General features: G+C 36.8%; 1 protein-coding gene across 5 annotated transcripts in view; it reads left to right on the top strand.

Moving 5' to 3' along the window:
• The window catches only part of PPP4R3A (protein phosphatase 4 regulatory subunit 3A), a 45,519-nt gene that overhangs the window by 2,685 nt on the left and 14,886 nt on the right, over positions 1–27,948 (top strand). For 2 of the 5 annotated variants that reach the window (XM_076345295.1, XM_076345294.1), the window contains exons 2-4: positions 6,469–6,524; positions 16,456–16,554; positions 19,690–20,307. In XM_076345295.1, coding sequence (XP_076201410.1) covers positions 6,469–6,524; positions 16,456–16,554; positions 19,690–20,307 — 773 coding nt within the window. Of the gene's footprint in view, positions 1–6,468; positions 6,525–10,594; positions 10,700–14,918; positions 14,984–15,134; positions 15,137–15,632; positions 15,730–15,987; positions 16,047–16,455; positions 16,555–19,689; positions 20,308–27,948 lie in introns of those variants that run through there. The other 3 variants (XM_076345298.1, XM_076345297.1, XM_076345296.1) reach the window with 3 other exon arrangements.

The following is a 27,948-nucleotide window of genomic DNA, read 5'->3' as shown; positions in this document are numbered from 1 at the left end:
AATAGCCCATTCAAACTAAAATCCCTTTATTGACTTTCAGTGGGATATGTATGCTCAAGACCGATTAGAACCTGAATTGGACTGTTGTTGCCAGCTTATTTGTTGTAAATGAACATTTGTAAGAAGGAAAATACAAATTGGTATAAATGATCCCAAAACAAAGATGAAGTCATTACTTTGTGTTGCATAGCTAAGATACTCTAATGAAAGCACAACTGGCTCAAACTTACTAATTGCACCTAATACACAGAAGTATATTTAATAGGATACACACATTAGACCTCTCTCAAACAGCATATGTATACTTCAAGAGTATGGAATAATATGTGGAGCTTAAGTTCTTAATTTAGTAGGTAGTATCAGTCCTGGGTAAATGTGCGTTCTATTAATAGGCTAGTCTTTCTAACTTGCTTGTATAAACACCTCATAAAATTTGATTTATATTTTGTTTACTCCCAGCATCAATTGTTTGTGGGCTGATTTTGAAGGCAAATGCAGTCATTTTTGCATGTGAGCAAATGGTTTGGAAAAAGGTAATGCTAGACTTGTGTTTTAGGTACTATGCAATTTGTGTGTTCCCTCATGTGCTTTTTTTACCTACATGAGGTAGTTGACTGATTTATTTTTTTCTAGTTATCAAAAACATACAAATACTAGGAATCTGACCTATACACCATTTGCCTCCGTGTTTCCATTGCGTTCTTGTCTTGTCTTTCTTTGTCAGCTCCTCCTCTTTCAACAATGAAACTTCTTCCTTCCTCCTTTTCTAAACCAGCTTTTCCTAGCGTTTGAGCTGAGATTCATCCTGTGCGTGCTGGCATGTTCTTACTGACTTACTCCAGGAAGCTGACTGAAAACCTCGGGATCTGCGTGAAGTTGAGGGCTCCATTTCCTGAGTGGGGGAGGCCGTGGGGGATGTTAGCAGTAGTTCCTGCTGTGTATGGGAAATTCCCGCTCCTGTTAAAGGGCCAGTTCGGCTGTGCACAGAGCACAGCAGAATTACTAGAGGTTCATTTGGCTGACCATGTGGGTTAGCACATAGTTCAGTCTTTTGATTGTGCAGCTGTGACTTGGTGTAGCTCCATAGTCACTTTACAAGCGGTTGAGATTTTATGGCAGGGTCAGGGTGTTCAGAGAAGGGAACTACAATCAGTATGCCAAGTCCAAGGTAAGCTATTATCTGGAACTAGAACAATAAGAAGTGAATAAGAGTGCAATTTTTTTATCTATAGGAATGTTTTTTTTCTTGCGTTGGTGCTTTTTTAACACCATCTTAAAAAAATTTAGAGCAGATGAGTGGTTTGTGTTGCTATCTGAGACATCTAATGCTCCCAGGCACTAAACTTTAAGAGTCATTGCAGGCAATTTGGAGTAATCTATTATAGTATAGAAATATCATAAACTGCTTTCAGATCAGATATGTTATGCTTTGAAACAGGGAAATTTTTTTTTTATACTTAAACAACTGTTGAATTTTTTACTGAAAACCCTAAAAAGTTTCTCTGTGTGATTTAGTTGCAGTGTATTCTACTTGAATTGCAGTAGAGCAATAGCAAACTCTTTTCTTACAAATGATCACCTTCCATGTGAGTTTCTGTGTATAATCAGAAGCCTTTGATTTCTTAACCTGTTTCTCACATGGTATTTTAGGCTGCTGCGGCCTGCTTCATACTTAAAATGTCTATGTGCTAGATTTTCACTGCATGGTGTCAGATCGCTTTTTTGTTCTGAGCCCAGATGACTGAAGTGACCTTTTCTGTTCAACTATCTTGGGTTAATTTGAAGGCTTAAACTTTTAATTAAAGCTTACTAGTCCTGTAACTAAACTTTTTGACAAGCCAAAGTGAATTCCCCCATTGGAGGCCGTATTTGCCAGCTTTCTTTTAGGAGCTATCTAATCACTTTTATTCAGAAGTTGTAGTTTGCCACTTCTGAATTCTGTATGTTAATGACTTTTGCCACAGGGTAGGCATCTGCACCCTAGCTGTTTCTTTAGACTACGTATCAGTAACCCCGTAATACTGACAGAAGGCTTAGCCAAAATTTGGCTTAAGTTTGCTTTACTTTGCTCAAACTCAAGGGATGAATTTTATTTTTTAGGAAAGCAACACAGAAAATTTTGTGGTTATGTACTTACCTTAGGTTAAAATGAAAAAAATATGGGAGGGATTTTTTTTTTGTTTCTTTTCTCCTGGTTCTCCCCTCTCCTTAATGTTTGGGTTTGACCCTTCAGAAATGTGTTAGACTGAGGAATAGTCTCTTGCGAATGCAGAGTGCATTCTTGGACCTCGGTTTGAGCTGTTTCCTAAGTTTCTGTGGATTGGTTTCTGTCATTCAGTAGCAGCAGATCTGATTGCAGAACTTAAACCTCTGTGTGCATCTTGCAAAAAACAGCTCTTGAATTGAAATTTTCATTTAAACATAAACATTTTTATACTGGTGAGGAGCAATGAGTGACACTGTACCTTTTCTCCTTTTGAGGAAGGGTCCACGTAACAGTTTGATGGGAGAGGAGCAGTATTCCATATCAGCAGGTCTCCTCCATATGCATATATGTAAACAAGTCTGCAGATTTGTTGTTTAAGACTGCTGGATTGGGATATCTGATGTTCTCTAAATATCTTTGAAAATAGCATTGTATATCTGTATGTAATCTCTTTTCAGCAAGTCTTTCCCTATACACGCATTCCTTTCACAGCACGGTGTTGTAACAAAAAACCCCAGCTGTGCTATATTGCATTACAGTGGCAAATAACAGAATTCTGCAAATGAATGTTTTCGTCTTTATAGGTGGTTTCAGATGTTACTTTCTGGCACCAATGTTTTGCAGTTACCTTTACAAATTCATTCAAGGCTATAATTTAGAAAATAACTAGATCTGCATAATTTTGGGGGGTTTATTAAAACCATAGTTTGTATTAAGGTGAGTTTTCAGGTCTTAACTAACTTTGAATAGAGTCTTTGGGTCAATGAAGATGAAATTTTGTTGGTGTATTTTTATAAAGTAGACTGGATAGTCTTAACGTATTCTAGGATAGTGCCAAGAGAAAAATACCTACATAGAAAGTAATTGTTTATGGCAAATGCAAGAGTAAGCATCTTGAACTGTATTTAGGAATCAATACTGATACTGACTTTGAATGGAGAAGGACATTATTTGCTGTATGTTAAATTTCTGTAACCTTTTTCTAGATAATATATTTGTGTTACAGACATCTGTTAGTGTTGCCTGGTTCCCAGAAGCAAGTTACAGAGACCTAAGACTGCCTCATACCAGGAAGGGGCCTGTTCCTGTAAAACTTACTGTATGAAAATAAACTCACTGAACTAACTAGTAGAACAGTCACTGATTTTGAGTCGTTGAACCCCTTTTGGGGAACAAATTGCACAAATGGAGCATCAGATTTTCCAGGAGGATGGATTTGGGGCAGGTATAGGTTATAGAGTACAGTTTACACTTTGGTATGTTTCTATCTTCAAATTCATATTTTTCTAGTTATTGTCTGGAATGGTGAGGAATACGTTGAATCATGTGGTAATGAGAAGCAAGTCAAGCCTTGTAAGGCTTGATTTGTCTTGCCTGCAAGCATCAGGTTTAGTAGAGAAGAAGAAATGCTCTTTTGTGGTAAGTCTAGTAAAGAGGTCATTCTCTAGTGTCTGCTTCTAGCCTGGAAGATGAAATGTCTGCATTCAATTCTCTTCAAGATTTTTTTTTGATAGTATTTTGTCAAACATGGTGTTCAAGATATGTATGATATTCTGCTAATTTCAGGATTTCCAGGTCTGTAGATCTGTGTTCAGCAGTTAAAATATAATGTTGAAATTATCAATTGCTTTTAATTCTTACAAGATTCTAATTTGTATTTGCTGCTATTAAATATTTCTAGACAGTAAAGACTTTCTAGAAAGTAGTCAACCAAGTCAATAGCACAAAATAGTATTCTGAAACTTAATGTAGTTGAAGCTGAGGCTTTGAAACTGAAAGTAAGAGTGAAGTGAAATACTACCTAATACTGATGATCGTAATAGAAAAGGGAATGCCGTTTTTAGATGTTCACTGGCCAAACCCAAAATTCAGAGCTTGAGACTATGGCCTAAGTACCACAGTGTATTGGATTCGTCAGTAAAGCTCATCTTAGATGTTTTCTTTCTCTGTCCTGCTCTATAGTATGTGATTTTTATTTTTTTCTTTAGTTATGCAGTCACACTTAAGCAGATAACCTGCTTTGTTAACAGAGCTGATGTGGGTTAGAAAACTGGAAAAACTATTAAAAAAAGAAAGGGAAGTATATGTGGTTTTGGGGGGAGATTGCTTTTTTTTTTTTGTCTTGTTTTCCCTTGAGGGCTGAGTTTTGTTGTTGGATTGTACCTTAGTTTGTAAACAGCTCTTAGTGCAAGAGCAGTTGAGACAGGGTGATAGCTTCTCAAGCCAACTTCATTAGTGAAGGCTGCTTCTTTTAGAACAACAGACTTAGAAATTAGGAAGAAGCAGCCATCACAAGTAAGTTACTTTGTTAATTACAATTAATTCTTTTTTTTGTTAATCTGATTATCACATATATAGTAAGCTAATGAATATAAAAATCCTTGGTAAAGCTTATAAATTCATGAAGTAATAACCTTTCTTACCCCACCTGGAGTACTGTGTCCAGCTCTGGAGTCCTCAGTACAGTAAAGACATGGACCTGTTGGAGCAGGTCCAAAGGAAGGCCACAAAAATGAACACCTCTCCTGTGAAGAAAGGCTGAGAGAGTTGGGGTTGTTCAGCCTGGAGAAGAGAAGGCTTTGGGGAGACCTTCTTGCAGCCTATCAGTCCTTAAAGGGGGCTTATAAAAAAGATGGCGGCAAACTTTTTAGCAGGGCCTGTTGCGACAGGACAAGGGGGAATGGCTTTAAACTAAAGGGGGGTAGATTTAGACTAGATATAAGGAAGAAATTTTTTATGCTGAGGGTGATGAAACACTGGCCCAGGTTGCCCAGAGAGGTGGTGGATCCCCCATCCCTGGAAACATTCAAGGTCAGGTTGGACGGGGCTGTGAGCAACCTGATCTAGTTGAAGGTGTCCCTGCCCACGGCTGGGGGGTTAAACTAGATGACCTTTAGAGGTCCCTTCCAGCCCAAACTATTCTATGATTCTATAATCTTCTATTAGTCAGTAGCAATTCTTCAGGAAAGGAGTGTGGATTTTCTTGTAAATGTAACCTATAAGATTGAGGATGGTGATACTTAGTAAACAACCATTGGTTTGGCATGTTTTTTGCTGTGGATTTTATAATTGGTGTACTCATCAGGTAGTGAAAAACAGCTAGTCGTTGTTGATTCTGCTGTGAGATTTGGAAGTACAGTTTTCAATTCCAAGTATGTTTTTCAAATCCAAGTGATTTATTTCCTTGTCCTGTCTTCAGGTTCTCTAGCTTCCATATTTAAGGTGGTTGAAGCATTTCAATTTTTCTTTAGTGTAGATTTTGTGAAGATATTTGGCAAATATTCCAGTAATATAAATATAAGACTGCCTTAGAACTGCCTATGAAACTGAGAAGTTGATACTTTTCTTAAAGTTTGGACACAAGAATAAATTTTAGCAGGTAAATGAATGGAGAAGCACCTCTTTAAAGGGGTGATTACAGCCTTATGTTTTAATTACAAGACTGACTATGAAAGTTAATTTATCAGTACTTCATGTACGTTGAGTGAAGCTCTGCAGATACATAAATTGAAGTCATGGCTGTAAAGAGTCCCTCATGCTCTGGCATTGGTGCAGCTGAACAGCAAGTTGGATGAGGGAAGTGATTGGACCAAAAATAAAAGTAGTTTTAAGGGTTGTTTTCACCTAGATCAACACTCCGAACCATTTAAATGTGACATGTATTAACACTAATGCTTATGCAAAAGGAAGGGCAAGAAAACACAGACATGAGAATGGAACTGCTGTTCTGTGTCTTAAATCAGTATAAGCTGCTGTGAAACCATTGTTCCTAAGTTTATCACGTCTGAAGTTTTTTGGTATTGGCAGTCACAATGGTTGCCACTCTAAGCATTAGTTTCTAGATATGCTTTCCAGCAAACTAATAGTGTTTTAGCTAAACTTTAAGAACAAATGCCACATGATTAGCAAATTTCGTACAAAACAACTGTAGGAGATCTACGGAATGCAGCTGTGATGCTTTTTGTGTGCTGATTTTTTTGCAGACTTTATCATCTCTAAAAAATTTTCTGTGGAAAAGTCATTACTCAGAATAAGAAAGAGGTTTAAAATCCAGTCCTTAAAATACTCTTGAATGTTCTGTACTATGTGAACGATGTCTTTGAGGGAAAAATGAAATATAAAGCTGTAGAATATGGGTTTAACAGACTTATTGTTGGGAGGAAAGGTGTTAATACCTACTTGAGGAACAAGTGATCAGAAAATTCGTGTTGAGATTGAAATTTTAGTACACTCAGAAATAAGTGGAACTTTTTTTTTCCTAGGCTCTCTTCTTTTGGAGTCCAAAATTAACCCGAACACTGCGTACCAGAAGCAACAGGTAAACATACTTTTTTTTTCCTCACGTTTAAAGGCAAGTTCTTTAACTTCAGCAATACAGTCCTTTTTTTGCCTCTATTGCAACTTATATCTTATGTTCTTGTACCAAAAATAGGAGGCAAAGTAGTTCTCAACATTTTTGTGCATTTCATGACATGTGTGTTACTTCTCTGCATTTTTTGTGAAGTTATATAGATAACTTGCACTCTGTTTTACACCAAAAAATGCTTTGGGAGAGACGGACAAAGCATAGTTGTGAAAATCACAAAGTAGCTGAGTTTCCTGAGAGTTATGGTATCTGAAACTTAATATCATCTGCCTTTTTTCTTTATATTTCAGATACTACAACTTTCAGTGTATTTTATTTAAGAGAAGACTAGAAGGCTTTAAAGCTATTTGCATGTTTACCTTTGTTTGGCTTTTACTTGGAAGATACATACAGGTTATTACTGCTTCAGAGCATTCTGTATACATAAAAGCAGCTTCTCACCTCTAGTTTGCACCTTGCTTCAATTATTTAAGCCATATATTGTGAGCCCCTAAAGAATGCTACTGAGATGGATGAGAAGTGAACTGTAGGTCTTGCACTTTGTTTGTTGTTCTTATGTCATGGATGATGAGAATTACCCTGAGAGGTTTAGAAATGCTGAACCAGATTGTATTTAGTTGCCAGTCTGGTCAGCTCAGACTTGCTAAAATCCCATCAGGTACAGTTAATGTATTAAAACACTCTTCAGTCTTCAGCTTTAATAGTTTATTATAAGCATAGACATACTGTAGTTTTGCTCACAGGCAGTCCCAGAGGTTGTGCGGCTGCAGCTGTTTGTAGGATTGTATGTTGAACTGAATAGGGAGAACCAGTTTGGGTTTAAAATATCCTTCCTTGGAAAATTTAACCTGTATCTGCCCCTTGATATAATTCATTATGCACTATATAAACAGTCTGTACTGAACTAATGGTAAGGCCAATGTGGGGTGGAGAACCAATTGCAGGGAGTAAGAAAGGACAAGACCAGCAAAAATGCTAAGCAAGCTAAGTCTTAGTTGTAATCCTGACTAGCTTGAGGTCATGGTTCTATGATACAGTAACTTGAGCTTTAGGACTCCTAAAATGACATTGAATATTTCACAGCTCTATGGCATAAAGTGCTGATCTAGTGTTAACTTGCTTTGCTGGTTCAAATCTGTTCAAAGAGCATTGAGGGGCAAACTTTGTATCAGTAGGCTTTATGCCAGATCAAACATGAAGCCTACTTAAAGTAGGCATAAAATTGTAAGATCAGTGGCAAACTAGCACACATGCCTGTCAGTGCAACAGCATTTCATATCTGTGCTCATTGCTGCTCTGGGTCAGACGTATTGTAATTTAGCACTGCACAAATCAATACTGGTGATTGTGAAAACATGGTTAGAGAAATAAAAATATTAAACATGAATCTGTCCTGTTAGAACAGCACTGTACGTTTTCTGTGCTGGAGAAGGAAAAGTGCTGTTCTTAAAGCTTTCAAGTGCTGCACAGACAGAAGTTTATATTTGCAGGTGGATTGTTCATATTATTTAAGCAAAGCAGTATCTAATACAGATTGAATGTAGGGCTCCACTCTGAGCCTTGGAAATACCAAATCTTTCTCGGTGCGTGTATTAATCCTACTTTGTAGCACAGTCTTTCAGGTGAGCCTACTTATCCTTTCCCTTAGTAACAGGCAAGTTCAGAGTTTAAACCTGATTCCATATGAGCTAAGCTTGGAGCTTAGCAGCTGAAAGGAAGAGTTGCTTATTTCCAGCTCTGCTCATAGAACTCTGAACTGCCTAAACTCGCTAAACCACAAGAAAATCAACTTGGTACTCCAAATCCCTCTTCAAAAACTGGTAACTCTCTATGTCAGCAGAAGGTTCAAGCCACCTCACACAAGATCCATTTGTGGAACTGTGGGATGGAAGAGCGAGCGAGATCTTTCCTTTTTGGCTGCAGAATGCCACTTAGGTCACCTCAGCTACTAGTGAAATTGCAGCCTGAGATAGAAGACTTACTTTTGAGTTTGCCTGCAGTTGTCAGTTGCACTCATAAAATGTCAAGAAAAATCTCCTAGAAATATAAGACTTAAAACTTCAAAGTAACTTTCCAGTGTTACAGTCTTACCAGCCTTTTATCTCAAAATTTTGTTGTGAGAGTGAATGTCCATTCCCTTTTAAAGGGGTACATAGCAGTACATCAGAGCTGTTTTTACTGTGACATAGTTAGCGTGTGACTTGTGGGCACTTCGGATATCTAATGGAGTAAGTGGATGAGTTCTGACTTTTGTCTAGGCTAACATGAGGCTTGTAAGAAGAAACAATCTTTTATTGGACCAACTACCGTAATTTGTGGTTGGAGGGAAGGAGAGATGTGTGTTAGTTAAACTCTTGGGGAAACTTGCTGTGCCAGTTGCTTTGGGTTCTTCAACAAGCCTATAGATACCTTTGTGATAAACAGTGAAGTTCTTCCACTGGTGAAAGAACCTTCTACCTATGCTGCACTATTAGTGCCAGTGTGAAAGGGAGTGTCTCAGTAACTGTTGATATCACAAATTATGCAATCTCAGCATATACATATGTATATTTTAATGATAACTGTCACATTAGATCATTATTTGTCAAAATAATAGTGTAAAGACCTGAGTACAAGTTTGCCTTGCTGCCTCTGTTCTGTTGGTGTGTAAAACATCCATGGAAACCACAAAGACAAAACAAACAAAACAAAAAACAACAAAACCAAAGCCATACCCTGTGAACCTGACCTTCAAGTAAAATTTTGACAAACTGTCTGCTTTAGATTTCTTAGGGTTTAGGATTGAAAGCAATGACTGCCTTTTATTGTGGATTAGTCAGGTCTCTGTGTGCACGTAAATGTTGATCTAATTGGTGGTAGATAACACTGTCTGCTTTTCCTTTTGGAGGGGAAGAATACTTGGCAGATCTTGAGACCTGCTTGGGGACTCATTTTTCATACATCAACACGGTCCCGAGATACTTCAGTTTGCACAATCTAGTCCCTGGTCTTCCCAGACTTACCTGATTTACCTGACATCTAGAAGTTTGAAATAATTCCTTAAAGCATGAAACACATAGGCAGTCTTTTAACTACCTTTTCACTAGTCAGATAAATTAGATTAGTCTTTCTGTCACAATGAAGAGTCATTTTCTGCTGTGTGTTGAAAAAGAAAGATATGTCTACATATCTGATTCTGTAACAGAGTTGCTACCAGTGGAAGTTTTTGCATGCTCTTGAACCGTGTACTTCCTGGCAAACTCATTACTTACACTAGAACTAGAAGAAAGGAATCCATATGAGGAAAACAAGCTAGAAAGAAAACAACTTGAGAAACTAATGTCCTGTGGCTCAGAAAAAGGACTAGTATTTCTTATGTTAAGGTATGATTTGTAGGCAGAAGATTTCTCGGCCTCCTGACTTGTGTTGTTGTTTAGGGCTATGTGTTAAGTTTTATTGGTATTCTTATTTTAAAATGTTACAATAATGGTCCTATAACTCTGGTATGGAATATACTGGATTTAATTATGGGTAAGTAGCACACAGCTTAAAAGCAGATTTTGTTTAGTAAGTGGAATTTAATTATACTGTGGGTTGCTGGACCACACATAAAATACTTAGTTTTCCTCTTCTGTTGTTGGTTGTTTTCTTAATATACTAGTAAAGGTAGAAGATATTTTAATTGTAAGTGAGTTTACACACTGGTGAAGTCAGTTTACACACTTCAATCCATGCTCTGTTTTTACAGTTTGTTTTAAAGGCATTAAAATGACACAATTCCAGAATGCTAGTGACAGAGGTGCTGTTTTTAAACAAGTGATCCTTATTCAGAAAACGAATAATTGCACTGGTATTTTAGGACAACATACCTCTTCCTATGCAACCTTAAAGGAGGAATAAACTCTGTATACCTAGCATTTATCTAGGGAGAAAGCTGATATGGGTATGGACTGGGGTATATACTTTTCAATGTACTTTCAATATGCTTTGGCAATTGTTTAGCAATAGAACAGTAAAGACTTATATCCTCAACTTTATTTTAGATAGATCCATGTACATCCTGTAACCCAGTGATGAAGAATGTATTGCATCCCTTTTTGTGCCTGAAACAAGGAAGACTTGAGTTGCTTACAGCTTCCAGCTACAAAGTCTTGCCTCTGCACTAGAAACTTCAGTGTCTTGTGTTCTCTGCTTTTGCAGTCCCTTTTTCAGTTCCTCACAAGAATACAAAGCTTAAATTTATCCAGAATACCATCTACTAGCTATGTAGCTTGAAGGTGGCTATCCTTGAATGATGGAGAGCAGACTTACTACAAAGCTAAATTTTGAAAAGATCCAAAAAGGCACTGGCAGAATGCTCAGAGAAGATGAACTTCCTACCCTTGCTGTCAGGACAAGCGAGCCAACAGTGAAACTATTTCAATAAAATTTGTTCCTATTGTAGCTAAGATAGTAAGCAAAAGTGTTTGGTTTTGTGGGGTGAGGGGAGAAACAAGGGGAGTGGCTGCTCCTGGTTTTGGGATGGGTTAGTTCATCCATTTTAAATGATCACATGTTCCTTTATCTTCATAGTTTTCCTGTGAAATCTAATTCTTCTGCTGTTTCTGGGTGTGGTCACTAGGCTAGTGAGTTGAGGTTCTGTTATAGAACTAATAAACTGATTTTATTCTATGTGTTTTCATGGGAATGCAGCTATGAAATTGCTAACTGAAAAATCATGTATGATTGTTGAGCTTTCATAGAAGCTAATAGAATACATTCTGCCAAAAGACTGAGTGTGCCTTTGATATGTTATTCCAGATTTGGGGATAACTTGTTAGCACATCCAGATATCCAGGTGAACAAATGCACGAAACCAAATGCAGAATTGAAACTTTATATTACATTACTGGGGCGAGTTTTTTTAGCCTGAAGATTCTGCTGCAGCCTACCACGATAACTATATATATATATTTTTTTTAACTTAAAAAACCTGAGTAGTGACAGTAGTTTATTTCAGAAGCAGAAAGCTGCTTATGAAACTGTACTTTTGACTGTAAATAATTAGCTAGCAAGATGCTGAAAGGTGGCTTGGCATGTCCAGGGAAGTGTCTGTAACTATAAACAATGTAAGGGCATAGATAAGGAAGACTAGTAATCAGGCAGTCCAAGAGGGGGAGAAACAACCTCCCTCTGTTGAAGTTCCAGTGGGCGCCAGGAAAGTGTCATAGGCCTAAATCATTTAAGGGCTAGTAGGAAGAAATTAACTTGCTTTTTAAGACAGAAGGCAAGAATTTATGAAAAGCCTATCTAATTTGGGGGATCACTACTTCTTGAGAGTAGCCTAAATCTCATAGGGATGCCAAGAGAATATTTTGGGGCTACAGAGAAGACTTGTATTCTCCCTGGACATGAACACCAGTGAGAGGGCATTGTCAAACAATAACAGTTTTCTTAATTTTATCACATTAGGAAAGAAATCTTAAATCAATTTTACAGCAGAATCAAATCCTGAGTACTAGTTGCTCTGAAATTCTTCATTATGAAATCCCAGGGCTTGCTTTGGAGATTGTATGAATGCTGTACAACACACCTGCTAATCAGCTTCCTAATAGTTAAATAAAACTAATTTAATATCTAATAAAAGCGTGATTTCTGGTGAGTGTTAACGGTGAGAACTTGAGACTGATATTGTGTATTCAACAACCTGTCTATTAAGGAAAGTAAGCCTTTTGGAAATCATTGCAAAAAGTGAGGAGAAATCATGTGGTAGATACTAAGCCCTGTCCATCTAAGTACAATTGCCACTGCTTGCTGGCTTGAACTATTGCAGTAGTATTTTTGAAGGTTAGCTTCTTAGGAATGAAGTCTCAAATAAAGCTGTAGCACACAGTAGTGCTTCCTTGAAAACGTCTTACTAACCAGAACTTGCTCCATGTGGGCTTTATGAGACAAGCAGCAGAGAAATGCCCGACTGTATGCTGAAGAAGTTTTGCTTCAGGCTGTATCTTTATAAGGATAAGGGTGCAAAAAGTTAACCTCCATTGGCAGAAATGATAAATACCTCTTTATGGGAATGTTAAATACACAGGTCTTCTAAAAAGAGGCCATGCTCAGAATTTTTGCTTAAAATTAAGAATTCCTGATTATATCTGCACAGTCATAATGAACAATAATATGAAAAGACAAATTTATATAAATGGTCTTAGGGAGACAGCAAATTTTGTATGGGCTAAGGTAGTGATGCCACATCCAGCTGGCACTGTTGTCAAAATATTTTTTTGCAAAGCAGCAAATGATTTTTCAAACTTGAAATAAGATCGTGAACTCTACATAAGTAGTTTCCTGATTACCATCCTATTTAAAGATGATCTTGCCAAGAACTCTTAATGCATCTTGAAAAATGCGAGGAGCTAGAATGCTAGCATTCTTGCAGAGCACTCAGTATAAAAGCCTTCAATGATAAAACATTTGTCCATGTTTATGACTCAGTTCACACAATCTAGCTATGATTTAATACAGCAGTTTCACATTTTAATTGTGTATAACTACAAGCTAGGTAAGAACAAATTTTAGATGTTTTAGTCATCCCATCCAGTTCCTTGTCTAGAGGCTAACATTTTGTATGTAATGCAAAAAAAGGATATGTTTTTGATCAAACAGAGCCAGAACTGCTTTTATGAATCATAAAAGATTGAAGATTTTATGCTCATAGAGAGGTAATGTGCAAGACTCATCTCCTTACCTTTCTAACCAATAGCTACTATTACTAAGCATATTTATTCACACTCCTGTTTCCTCTTGGAATGGAGGAGGCAGTCTTAAGAAATTTCATTTGCTTTTTGGAGTTGCAAGAAGTAAGATTTGGCATTTGGAAGCAACAGATAGTCCTATTCCGTAGCTGAGAGATCCAGAGTAGTTAGTGGATTCAGATTACACTGAGGAGATTTCAGATCAAACACATAGAAAGGTTCCTTTAAATAAAACAAGCAGAAACTAGACTTACATTCATGTTTTTTTTATCTTTAACTACATCTAGAATTTCCTTCAGTCACTTCTTCCTACATGTGTAAGTCTTGTACTGCTCTTCTTTTTGATGATTATAAACTTTGTAGGATTAAGAAAATGGAATTACATTACTAACTGTCTGCATTTAACAGTGAATTTAAACTTTGAACTGTGTATTATGCAACAGAGTGAAGTGCTTTTCTCACTTTGCTTCATGTTTGCTTTTTAAAAGCCCTTTGAGGCAAGAAAGGATGTACAAGCAAATACTCTCTTACTAAAGATCCGGAGAGTAGCAATTGATAGATTTCTGTTAAGACACTGATATTAATCTATAATATGAAATCCTTGTGTGATAAGGCAACAGATAACTAATAGTTTGAAATTGTTAATGTTGGCAATTGGAAAATACTTTTCTAATATTAATAAACCAAACTTGAAGATTATTGTTCTGCTGCTCAAATAGTTTCTTTCAGCAGTTTTTAGTTTTGCTTTCCAAAGAAGAAACAATAAAAAAAAAAATCAGAATGTGTAGAGGTGAAAAAATACTGTCTGAACTTCCATGTATGATAGTAGATGATCTTGTTTAACAAGAACGATTGCTATACTATGGCCAAATACACTTCTGTACATCTGTGACGATAGTTTTCAAAAGCAGCTTTACCTCTGTGTCTTCCCTTTCATTTTTTCCTGTGCCTGCTTTCTTCCCGCCATCCCTCCTCTCCCCAGAGGAAAAAGACAGACGACCTGTCTTGGACCAGTGCTGGATTTTATTCAGAGATTTAGAGCTTTTGTTTATTCAACTTACTGCAGTTACTGTAAATAACACTGTCCTTATTTGTGTTCTTTTAGTCATTTCCCTATTTGTTAGTCATATTCTTTATAGAGAAGAAGATACGTTTTGATCTTCTTTTGGAAATGGCTTGCTTAGAAATCTAACCACTTTCACTTAAATGGAAATGTAATTAGATAGGAATGTTGCAAGTTCTGCTAGGGTCTACTTAAGATTTAGTGTTAGGGATTTGTTTGGTTTTTTTAAATTAAACAAGCGCTACTCAGTGGGACTCTGATGAGAGTGGCCTTGAAAGTTACTGCAGTATAAATACTAATTGCAGTGTTTAATGTATTAGATTTTGAACCTGATATATACAATAAATGCTGCAGTAAGGTACCTACTGTTAAAAGATGGTTAAAAAACAAGAATTTTTTTTTCTTCTGGACCTTCCCTCTCTAAATTTTTGAGAACTGTTTTTTTCTTACTCTATAGGAGTCAGCGGTACTAGGTGCTGTCAATCTGTTATTACCAGAGTATTTGCACCATGACCTGTCTTGTAGAGAATAAACTATTAATTGTGACTTTCTTCTTCCTTTTGTATTTTGGAGGTGGTCTTCCTAAAACCCTTTCTTCTGTGTACCACCTCTTCCTCAACCCTTTGGAAAAGGAAAAGGTAAACTATTTGCCATTTGTAAGGTAAAGCCATTAGTGCCTCTGAAGCAGTATAGCTGCTCTGGTAATGGCAAATTGATTATATTGTGTTGCTTGACTGAATCCTAACAGAGCTAGCTGATTGTGCTATTTAGATGATAGTTTAGTTTAAGGAGTTTAGTAAGTGCACATTGAAATCTAAATGCAAGATTTCTCTTTATCTTCAGTGTTCATTTTAATATTTGAAATAAATTAAGCCTAATTAATAAACTGTCTTAAACTTTATAAATGTCTGGCAACTTATAGTGCTTTTACAAATATTTAAAATTAATTCCTTTAGGAATAATCACTATAAGCAAAAACTATACTTAATTAAGCAAAAATAATCTCTTTTATGGTTCTCATTGAAATATAAGTAGAAAAATTCTCATGTCTGTTGTCCTAGTGAGTAAATGCATGTTTTAGCACTTAACTGAAATAATGCAGTTTCATGGGGCTGTATATATTTAATGTGGCTATATTTCAGCTAGCTGTTATAGCAAGACAAAAGACTTTCCAAAAATTTGATTCAATATGTAAATAATGCAGGTTATATTTTTTCTCTTTGTTTTTTTTTTATTCTAACAGTTATTTAGCAGGCTGTCTGTGAACTACTGCATCAAATACCTTATCAGTGTGCGATATTGGTGTTTGCAGCATCAGCTTCCACTTCCATATATTGTTTTTGCATGCAGTGTGAGGGCTCTGATAAACTCTTGAACTATTCTAGTAAGTAGATGAGAGCTAAAGAGTCTGGGTAGTAAACATAGCTAAGCACGGTTTCAACTAACTTCTAGAAATCTAGGGCAAAACATCCTTTCAGAATTGTAGTTTGGAATGAGTAAAAATGATGTGCGTGGTTCAGTGTAATACGTATGCATACTCTTAGGCAGTTAACTGTGTGCATATTCAAGTTTCTATTCTTGTTTAAAGTTTGTAGGTATCTTGGGGCTACTTTTTAAGTAGCTCTTCTGTGTGTTAGCACAGTGTCTTCTGGGACCTATAAAAATGAGAAAAATGATTGTAACTTTGATCCTACAAAAGTTGTGCAGTTTTATTTGGTCCAGTTGAAACAGATTTAAAAAAAAACCCAAACCAAACCTGTTGCTTTTGTTACCATATTTTATCAGAGGATGCATTGAGGTAGAATTACATATTCTAGATCAACCTTTTTGAGACTTACAATATTATGGTCATGTGAATTAAGAACTAAAACTTTCAGTATCTTTCTGGAACTTCCTTATTCTGATTTATGCAAAAATGTTTTTAATCCTAAGAATCTCAGAACATATAAAAAAAACGTAAAAAGTATGATGATTACATTTGTATTGTAATACTGTCCTGTCATAATTTGGTATCAAGCTGTTTTTATTTTAAAATGTTACTCTTTAAACACTATTCACGTTTGTAAAATCTGAAATACATTGCCTGAAAATACTCTTCCTCTCTTTAAAGGATACCTTGATTGTGTGGTCTGAAGCTGAAAATTATGATTTGGCACTTAGCTTTCAAGAAAAAGCAGGATGTGATGAAATATGGGAAAAAATATGTCAGGTAAGTTTGATAAATGTAAGATTGAGACAACCTAAATCGTCATAATGTTTGTGTTCACAATTTTTGGACAGTTCTAAGAGGTGAATCTGAACACAGTAGATAGAAAGTAAAAACTATTGTCTTAGCCACCTCCCCCAAATTTTGCATTTTTTAGTTTGAAAACTTTCTCCTTCCTCCAGAAATTTGATATGAACTTAAACTATGTGTGGAGGGGTTTGGGGTTTTTTTAGAGCATTTTCAGGTCTTTTTGCTTAACGTAACTTTTTAGCTGTATTATCACCCAAGGAAGTTTAGCTCAAAATGAGTGCTTAAAAAGTTTCATAACAATTAATTTCATAATTAACTTTTTCCAGGTTGGCCAGAAGGGAGAAGGTTACCTGTCCAAAGTTTTATTGTAGAGAGAAGAATGTATGTGAGCTCTTAGTGAATTTTATAATGTTGTTGTGGTTTAACCCCAGCCGGCAACTAAGCACCACACAGCCGCTCGCTCACTCCCCCCCTCGGTGGGATGGGGGAGAGAATCGGAAGAGTAAAAGTGAGAAAACTCATGTGTTGAGGTAAAGACAGTTTAATAGGTAAAGCAAAAGCCACTTGTACAAGCAAAGCAAAACAAGGAATTAATTCACCACGTCCCATCAGCAGGCAGGTGTTCAGCCATCTCCAGGAAAGCAGGGCTCCATCACACTTAACGGTTACTTGGGAAGACAAACGCCATCACTCTGAACATTCCCCCTTCCTTCTTCTTCCCTCAGCTTTTTATTGCTGAGCATGACGTCATACAGTATGGAATATCCCTTTGGTCGGCTGGGGTCAGCTGTCCCGACTGCGTCCCCTCCCAAGTTCTTGTGCACCCCCAGCCTACTTGCTGGTGGGGTGGTGTGAGGAGCAGTAGAGGCCTTGACTCTGTGTAAGCACTGCTCAGCAGTAACGAAAACATCAGTGTGTTACCAATATTAGTCTCATCCTAAATCCAAACCACAGCACTATACCAGCTACTAGGAAGAAGATTAACTCTATCCCAACTGAAACAAGGACAAATGTATTTCTCATTGATTTAACCGTATCTTATTCATATCTCTCTCTCTGCATTTCTCATTCTTCTTTTTCTTATCTCATTCTTCTGTTTCAGGTGAGGGGAATAGTAGTTTCTCAGCAGAACTTTTTTCCATGTAAATGTGACGATATGCTTCTGTTGGCTGTCAGGGTATGAAATGTTGATCTGATAGTTGAAGTAGGAGATAGCTCTATCCCTGTATTGTCACCTCACAGCTATAATTCTTACAGCTTAAAGAAATCAAACAATTTATATGTAGCATGTATGTATTTTAATATGTGCTAATTAACTCATCATGTTTTACCACTATGACCAGATGACTGTGTAGTTACTGAGTCGGTATTGTTTCTGGATAACATTTGGTCAGGTATTAACTATTGACCAATACCCAAAAGAGTTCAGTCAATATATTCACTGATGTTAGTTCAATTTGTCAGTTCTTGTTTGGGTTTTGACTTCCATTCAAAGCATTACACCTTTTTTTAATTTTTGTGCTACATTAGGTGGGATTTCTCTAAATTTGTCTAATTCTCTCTCTATGTGCTCTCTCTTTCTGTTCTTAACAGACGTCTGGCTCTCTCCACTCTGTCTTTTGGAGTTTGTTCTCACTGATTTCAGAAATAAAGCAAAAGAAATCTGGTTTCATAATTGCATGTGTATAGATAATTCCTTTTTTTAGAAATGAGTCTTTTCAGCAGTTTACCACTTATGTAAATAAGTACAGAAACTTATGTAAATAAGTACAGAAACATTTCCAGGAACCATAGCAGTCAAAGGACCAAAAGTTGGGGACAGAAACAAAATGGGGGAAAGGGGAAATTGTGTTCTTGGGAAACACCCAGATAAGAAGCCCAGCTTCCTCAGCCTCATGTAAAGATCTAATATTTGTAATAAACCAGTGTCTTTACATCCTGTTTTGAGGCCATGCTATTGTATTTGTGTCTAGTGTACTTTAAAGATCTTAAGCTTCCTCAGGCATTAAAGCTTCTTCCAAAAGGAAAACTTTGATACCACTTACACTGGAAGTGGTTGCTGATGTATAAACAGAACAGTATGTGGGTTTTAACAGCATTCTGGATTTTAATCTAAGTATAGGCTTGCTGTTATCCATGAAGAAGTATTTCTCCCAGATTTTTTTTTGCTGATTTTCAAGATTAAAAAGAACAGTACCTTCTACCGTTCTATACAGCAGTGCCTTTCTGGATTTGATACATCAGACTCCAAGCAGATACTAAAATTCTAAAATTAAGATGTCATTAAAGCTGAAACACTCTGGTGCCCAAGCATCTGCCTCTTTTTTTTTTTTTTTTTTTTTTCCCACGAAGTCATACTTTCTGCAGTTTCCTCGTTGTATCTCTAGAGACATCTCTGCAGATCCTGTGCCTTGTTTTTCTGACAGCTCCAGATTTCCACTACTCTTTTGTTAATGTTGGTTTGGGGTTTTCTGTTCTTAAGAGGGGATTCCATGCTTCTGTTGAGTATTTAGAAAGTGCACGGTAACGGATTTTGACTTGCAGCTCTCCAGGACTGAAAACAACAATTAAATTAACAAGACTGGTCTCTCTCCTCTGTTTGAGGTAGCAGAAGCTTTGAAAAGCATCAAGAGCAGTTAAATAGCCTATAGATAAATGTTTAAAGCTACCACTGCAATATTGTAATACTGGTTTGCATTTGAAAATCTGTCTGCAGAGAATAAAGACTGGAAACAAATAGCTTAGTTCAGTAGTCTATTAAAAAGTTGTTGTCCATATTAGTAATTATGAATTTCCTTTTTTATTTGAAGTACTCAGAAAATGTAGCTTTTTTCTTTAATCTTCCTCCTTTTTATAGAAAATAAATAGAATTAAATAGAATTAAATATCTAAGGTAGAAATAATTTTGTAATGCCTTCTGTTTGAAGAAATTGTTTCATTATCTCTTATTTTTCAAAACAGCTGTACTCAATGTCAAACTTCCATTTGCACTTCTGTTTTGGCCATACAAAGAAAAAGTGTGTGACATTTGAAATGGTATTTTTAAAACAGTGTTCAAGTAGCAGTAAACATTAAACTCCACTTTTCTGAACACATTTTATTTTGTAGGTTCAAGGCAAAGACCCTTCTGTCGATATTACTCAGGACCTTGTCGATGAATCTGAGGAAGAACGTTTTGATGATATGTCATCACCAGGTCTAGAATTGCCATCTTGTGAATTAAGTCGGCTAGAAGAAATTGCAGAACTTGTGGCATCTTCACTGCCTTCACCATTACGTCGTGAAAAACTCGCACTAGCACTGGAAAATGAGGGCTATATTAAGAAGCTCTTAGAAATTTTTCATGTGTGCGAAGACTTGGAGAACATTGAAGGACTACACCACTTATATGAAATTATCAAGGGAATTTTTCTTTTGAACAGAACTGCACTTTTTGAAGTCATGTTTTCTGAGGAATGTATAATGGATGTAATTGGATGCCTAGAATATGATCCATCTTTATCACAGTCACGGAAACACAGGGAATTTCTGACTAAAACGGCAAAATTTAAAGAGGTGATTCCTATATCTGATCCAGAGCTGAAGCAAAAAATACATCAGACATACAGAGTACAGTATATTCAAGATATGGTCCTACCCACTCCCTCAGTTTTTGAGGAAAATATGCTATCAACACTTCATTCTTTCATCTTTTTTAATAAAGTGGAAATAGTTGGTATGTTACAGGTAAGTTTAAGAATTTCACAGTATCTTTATTTGCACTTGAGCAGAGAAAGTTGGATAATTTTTCATGGAAAAATTGAGGTGCTTCAGTGGAACTTTCACTTCTGTGATTCTGAAAGTCATTTTGAAGTATGGCATATAAAAGGCATGGATTTGAGTACTGAGCTGTTAAATACATGTTCTAAAATTTCAGATTTTGGACTAGATTTTCTGTAACTGATTTAGATGGAGCAAACGTAGAATCCTGAATGAGGTTGTTTGGAATGAATAGTACTGTTTGCATTTTGAAGGGTTGATTTTTGTTAGGGTTTTTTTTTCTGTATTTTGGGACTTTTTAGGCACTACAATTAAGGATAATTTTTGTCATGTTACCATGACCAAAAAAAAAAAAAATTACTTCACCTAAATTTCACAAATACAATCTCATACCAGGATATAACTGTTTCTAATTTTGAAGTAAATTAAATTAGTTGTTTGGAAAGTACAGGTTCAGAACATAACATTGCCTTACGTGCTTGAATGTTTTCTTAGTTTGTCTTAAAAGTCCCTAAATAATACTGCTTGGGATTACCAGTTTTTCATGACATATGTATTACTGCAAATGTAAAGAGATTATATGATGCTTTAGATATCTTACCTACATGTCTTAAGTATTCTACAACAATCCATGAACTTCCTGAACTGTGTAGAAATAGGTGGCACATCTCTGTAATGGGAGCTTCCTAAAGCTTTCAACTATCTCAGCAAAGTGTTACAGCACATGTATTTTGGTTTGTAGAAGTTAATTATCATTATCTTAATGCTCCTAACGTTTAATAAATGAATAGCCACTGTCTTTGTAGGGGCTGTCTGATCTGGAGAAATGGACAAAGTGCTAGATGCTACTGATTAACTTAATCACATTTATCTTCAGTTGAATCTCAGAATGCACCCTGTTTAATTTCATGGAAAATACAGCAAAGAAGAGTGAAAATTCCTTTTGCAAGCTTATATGGCAAATCATTGTCAAAACTAGGCCTCCTGACTTTTCATCCACCACACTCAGTTGATCAGAATACTGATATTATTTAATCCACTCTCTCAAAGCTTTAGTCTGTCATGTCTACACATGGAGTATTTGATAAGCAGCCAGATGTGCAAGACGTCACCCAGGCCTGGCAGCTGAGTCATGTGCCTCACTTATTGGAGGCAGACCATCACTCACTGGAGCAGTCACTGTAGGCCTGGTGGAACACCTAGGGCATCTTCAGTAGTACTAGACCCCAGCTTATGCCCAGCTGAACCACCAAACTCTTAATGTCTGTATGTGTGTCCTTGATAAACAAAGTCACAAATGTGTATCTGAAGCAGTCAAAAGGCCTTAATCATTTTGGAGTGGCCAGTTTGAGAAAGCTTACAAGCTTGACTTTGAGAGAGTGCTGAAAAAGATTCAGTTAAGGGGTCTCAACTTGAGTATCCAGTATGACTTGTGTCTCTAAAATATCTTGACCTCTTTGCAAGGTTTGCTAAAAGCGGAGCCTGAGGATGATGCATTTTGGCTTGAGGAGGAGGAAGGGAAGAATTATTCAGGAGTCTTGGTGTCAGTGGCTGATTCTGAGAGGGATCTTGAACTTTGAAAAGGAAACTGGGCAAGGAGAAAGGGGACCTGATCCTGCAAAATCATTAAGGGCATGTTTCCCAGAAATCCCGAGGTAACTTGACTGAGGACTAGTGGCTGATTTTCCTTTTTTCTGTCTCTTACAACCTGTGCTAGGTCAATAGATGTAGGGTAAGCTTGGGGTAGAATATCAAGGTTTAGCATGGTTGAGAAACTTGTTAGTTGCAGTTTACAGTTGAAATAGAGGCTCAGATCTCATTTTGATTTGTTGTGTGACTGCAGGTTTCTGAACCTTATCTTCACTTCTGTTGCTGCTGTCTATGGTTGAGAATAAAGTATACTCCCTGTGCGGTGGAGCCAGAAGAATTAGGATTGCGTAACTTTCGAAGTTCAATAAATATTTCAAATTGTTCAAGTGCTTTCTACAGCTTTGAGGAGCCAAGAGTGGTAGCACACAAGGACGAAAATATATCCTGTGCTATGTTGCATTTCCTAGTCCTTTCACGGTACAGGTCTATAGCATCGAGGGGGAGCTCCCTGAGTTTATAAATAAGATGTTGGGAATTATTTTACATTGATAATCAATTCTTGATTTTGAGGGAATTAAAAGAGGCTATCACAAATTATATGCCCGTTGCATTTCAAAGAGATTAAAAGACTTGCTTGCTTGATTGATTTATTTTTCAAGTTCTCACAGCGTAGCTCTAAGCCAAGGTTTAAACCTACTTACCTGGCATTTATTTATTCATTTATTTATAGAGCAATATGTCAGGTTGCACTTTTCTGTAATCTCTGCCCCCTAAGGTTTCATTCTCCCCTTTCGTTTCTCCACTGTGCCCATTCTCACAGTCCATGTATAAAATGTGTGATACTGTTCCTTCTCATTTCTTTAAGCAGAATAAATAATGTTCTGAGAACAAAACTAAAATCAACAAGCTTTTGTTGATTTCACTTCTATAACTAATTCTTAAGGTCTTTCTTCCATTAGTGTATGGTTTAACATGCATTTCTGTAGCTGGTTGTATCGCAGTCCTTTGGTGGGGGTGTGTGTGTTGTTTAATGAAAGATTTGGAGTTCCTGGCATTCATTATTTCAGATTTTTAGAGATCCTGGTGCTTGCTAACCTTACGTGTGTACTTAAGAAGCTGTTTCTTCTATAAGTCATTATTAATTGAAGAGTTTCTAGGATGCTTCATGGTAGTTTACTGGGAGCCACAGATGAGTCTCAAGTTCTTAGTTGATGCGTAATACAGGTCATTATGCTTCTGCTGTTGACTTTAGGTTGTCTCTCCTGAAGCATTGAGGGTGTGACGAAAGAGCTATCTTTTTAGGAAACTTCTCAGATTAAAAGTTAACTCTCTGAGCAGCTGGTATCCTGTGACATACCGCAACTATTGCGTGTACAACTGAGTTGTTTTATATTCTGTTCTTTTCTCTCACTGGCTGTGAAGGAAAGGAGAAGGAAAACTGTTACCTCCACCATGGAAAAAAAGATGGGCTCTAAAGAGCCCTTTTCATGTCAGGCGGTGTATTAACTAAAGTGACACTTTGCAATACCCTCATCTCAAATTAACTCAGCCATACCTTAGTTACAGAAAAGTGACTAGAAACTTGTACAAGACTCTGCAGATTGTACCTTATGCTTTTTGACAGGCCGGGTGACTTTACTCAAAATTACCACTGTGTCTTATTTAAGGTATTTGGTGTCAAGGTAGGACATTTAAGGTGATTAAAGGTCACTGACATTTAAGGTCAGTTTTTCAATTATAACTAGTGAATTCTGTAAATAAGAATATGCTGATTCTTAAGAATTCTCGCTTTATTAGGAGAGATTTTGGACGTCTTTTTAAAAAAAGAAAGAAAAAAATATATAAATTCTGTAGTCATGGAAGATACCTGCTTCCAAGATTTTGCTTTCTTTGGTAGGTAAATAAATTTTGCCCGTTCTGTGGTAAAACCAAAAATAGAGAATGGGTCACCTCTGTCACTTAGGGTTATGAACTGTATTCCTCCCTCCTTCTTCATTAAGGTTAGCTTTCCCATAATCTTTATAAAAATGCTTACACTGATGGGCTTTTCTGGGAAATGGAGTTTATTTGTGATTTAATTGTCTAAGATCTGTCATTTTAAGTAACTACGTCAAGATCTCACTAAACTAGATACTGTTGGTTGTGATGGATAGTAAATCCATGATACCAGTATTTCCAGTCTACAGAATTAACTGCTGTGGAAACCTACTCAGTTACAGATTTTATGATTCGCTGTGCGTTAGATATGAAAGAGGTATATAACATTTTTTTCCAATTTCAGCCCCTCCTAATATGCTCTTACTGCTTGGGCTCCAGCCTGTTCTAGTCTTGAGATGTCATAGCCACCAAGAAACCTTGCTGAAACATGGAGTTCGCCAAGTTTTGAGAGTGGGGGTGGGACAGGTAAGTGGTGTTTCTTACTTTATATGACGCTCTTTTGCAATTTTAAAAATCTATACTAATGTTCACACTGGAGGCCACCAGTTCTTTCCCTTTGTATTATTAACCAGTTCTTAAAAACCAAAAACTTGCAAAACTGCGCCATAGAGTGAGCAAACACTGTTTCTTCCGTTCTCTCCCCCCTTTCTCATTGGCGTGTTCTTTTTGCCAGCAAGATCCTGTGGTGTTTTTATCTTCCAGAATACAGAATATTGTTAGGGTTACTTTCAAGTATGTGTATTTAGACTTCAGAGTCTTTTATTTTCAGGAAAGTGGAGAGTGAAAGGGGAAAATTGGATATACGTTAAAATAATTTATGTGCCTAGTAGAGCAGTGATCACATGGCATTACTGTTCTGGTAAATCAGCTTTTTAAAATACAGAAATCATATTACTCATAGTCCCTATCCCCCTTTTCAATAACTAAAAAATTGTAGGCATTTAGGTACATCTGTATATCTTACTGGATTTATATATAACAATAGGCTGGTTTTAATTTTGAAAGTGGTTTTACAGATAGTTACTTATTCTTAACAGAACTCCATGGATGTAAATGTAATTATCTGTAGTTGTTTTAGAGGAACAATTGTGTCAGTGCATGTTGGTAGTTTTGCCCAAACGTATTAGGATTGGAACGTCTCCTGCGGTCTGCTGTTTTGCAGTAGTTGGCTCAGGAATAACTCTGGAGGTTTACTTTCAGCAGAATTTACCTTGCAATAAAGTGTAAAAGGATGCCATTTTCTGGGGGCAATGACTTAGTGAAAGACGTTTACAAGTGGTGCATGCTAATGATTTCTGAGATTAACTTTTTCATTGTAGAAAATGATTTTCAATGTGTACAGAAACTCCAAATGCGATCAGGTGGATCCCGCTGCTGTTTCAGTGTGTTGTCTCCAGTGGAAGTAGTTTATTGATAGCAAATGAAGGCATGTGTGGGAAGGCAGTCTGAGATAAAGGAGATTGAAACATTTTTAAACTATGAAGTCTTCTGGTGTGGTAGCAGGAAGGAATGTATGTTTGAAGCTGTAATTCTCTGTTTGTTGGTAACATTTTATGAAAGTTTCACTTTCTGGGCTGAAATATTATTTCTGCCTAAAATGAACATGGAGGCGGAAAACAGGATGGAAAGTATACTCTTTTTCCAGCTCAGGTGTCACTGAGTTTCTTGGATTTTTTTTTTGAGAAAGGGATGTTTTTCGTCATTTATCTGTAATCACAGACATGAAGTATCTGATAACGGAAAGTTAATTATATTTGAGAGGCCTACTTTTGAAGAATACTTTTTTTTTTTTGAAGTGCCTTTTGGGAGGAGGAGGGCTGCTTTGAAAGTTGAATCACAAATGTAAATAGTGTCTTTTTTTGTGATCCTACTTTGTCTGTGGGTTTTCTTGTTTTTAAAGTCATAAATGATTGAGTGAGTAGATGGCCTGGCTTAATTTTATCTTCATGAACTTTGAACGGTATTAAATCCTGGGAGCATCTACTTAGATCTTGCAAAAGCATAAATGAATATACTTAGTGTTTGGTATATGCATAGTTTACGTATTGCACATTTAATAATTTTTGTGCATGGAGAAAATAGCTAGATTCTACAATTGGCCCATAAACTATCGTTTGCAGTTTTGTTTTCCTGGAAAACAGTTGTGACCTTCACAGCTTCTAAGGTACATCCAAATGGGTTTTGATACTTGTCTGCATGAAGAGGCGAGATACTGTAAAGAATTACGCATTTGCGCTGTGTTCACTTCACAGACATATTTTGGGGGATTTTTGCAAGTTGGAAAAAAAACAGGAAACATTTAAGCTTGTGTCATTCTAGCATTTGGTGTTGGTGCTTTGTGACTTCTAAGATGTGAACTCTGCTCTGACTGCGCGTTTCCATAGATTCTGGTAGTGTTGTTCAGGAATGTATCTTTAGATATGCTGCCCTTGTCAGTAATTTTACAGCTTGAGAGAGGGAATCTTGTATTTAGAATGTTCACTGCAATCCAAATTTTTCTATAAATGTGAGAGGGTCGGGTTTTTTCCCATCGGTAACAACCTGTCTACCTTTCATTAAGTCTCTGGAATGAGACAACGCCTAAACGCATTTCAGGGCTAAGACATAACTGCGAAGTTAGTAATAAGTTGTTTTTATTTTCTTGTAATAACTGCCACTTACTGTGTATTATCCGTGTAAGTATGGGATGTTTCAAATCACTCGGATCCATCTTAATTCGTCTGATTTTAAATAGATCACGGTTGTTCTGAGGTCTAGAGATTTCAGATAATCCTATTAATTTAAAAATACAGTGTATTTAATGGAGTTTGGGAGAGCAGATGGTGTGGGAAATGCTTCAATATTATATTTAATACAGAATTGTAAAGTACTGTATTATAGTATATATGTGGAGGGTTGAAAAATGGTTACATACCGAACTTCTGCAAATTCTTCCTGAAACATTAAGTGTAAGCACTGAAGTCTTCATCGCTTCCCAATGTTAGGAAGTCCCCTCTACAAGCCCCAAATGTTTGCAAGCCCAGTAACAGGGTGAGTGGCTTGGCCTTCGCTGCGAATGGCCGCATCTTGAACCAGGCAGGGGTGTGGCGGGATCTGATCAGAGAGCTGAGCTGGGGTCCTGCCCAGCAAGGCCCTGCCTGCCGAGCTCTGCCATGTAGTGCTGGAGGTGCAGCTTCCCTGGCCACTTCTGTCGCTGGGGCTCTGTAGTGGGTCATAAACAAGACCCATGTATTATCACCAGCAGTGCAGGGTCTGCTTCTCTCCTTCCACATTTTGACTTAGAAAAATAGTTTCATACTTTGGGTAATACTGTGTACCTTTTTATGCAGAAGCACGCTAATCATGGCTCTGACATATCTAAATGCTGAAATTTCCATTACTTTTTCCCAGTGATCATTCTGAGATATTTCTGTGGTATTGACTTGCACTTATTGTCAGGTATTATGAAAGGAGGTGCAAAGTTCATTTCACAGTAAGAATGGAAATAGAGGTTATACTTTCCAGTTGGGGATAAGCATGCATCTTCTCAAAAGTTTTGATAGATGAGATTAGTTTTACATCTTGATCAAAATAGCAAGAAGAGAAATGAAAGCAAACTACTTAGCCTTTTCTTAAATCATGGAGAATAACTTGCATGTTCTTCAAAAGAACTGGGTTTTTGGTTTTTTTCTTTTTATTTCAGTAAACGAGTATGTCAGTATCTCTGCTGTGGGTTAGTTACGTTACCTGTAATGTCTAATGAGTTAAATTTTAGAATAGAAAACTTATCAAGCCATGTAACAGCTGGATAGCAGGTAGACAAACATCCTTGTATTCTTTCATCACAGATTAAGTTATGTTTCTTGAAATCAAAGACCTTAATAGTTGTTTTGAACATGTTTGACTGTTGAAATCTGAAAGTCAAACTTTACATTTCCAGTGCTTGATCCTCCACGGTGAATTTCAGTAAACTTCAAATGAGGTCTCTCCTATCTCTTTTTGTTTTGATTTTGAAGCAGTCACAGAAATAGCACCTGAAATTGTGTCCAGAAATCATTCTTTGTTCATTATCACTAGACTGTTGGGTCAGGTTAGAAGCAC

The sequence above is a fragment of the Aptenodytes patagonicus genome, chromosome 7 (assembly GCF_965638725.1).
Source record: "Aptenodytes patagonicus chromosome 7, bAptPat1.pri.cur, whole genome shotgun sequence".
In the NCBI taxonomy this organism is placed as follows: Eukaryota; Metazoa; Chordata; class Aves; order Sphenisciformes; family Spheniscidae; genus Aptenodytes; species Aptenodytes patagonicus.
This window is presented reverse-complemented; position numbering and strand designations above follow the sequence as displayed.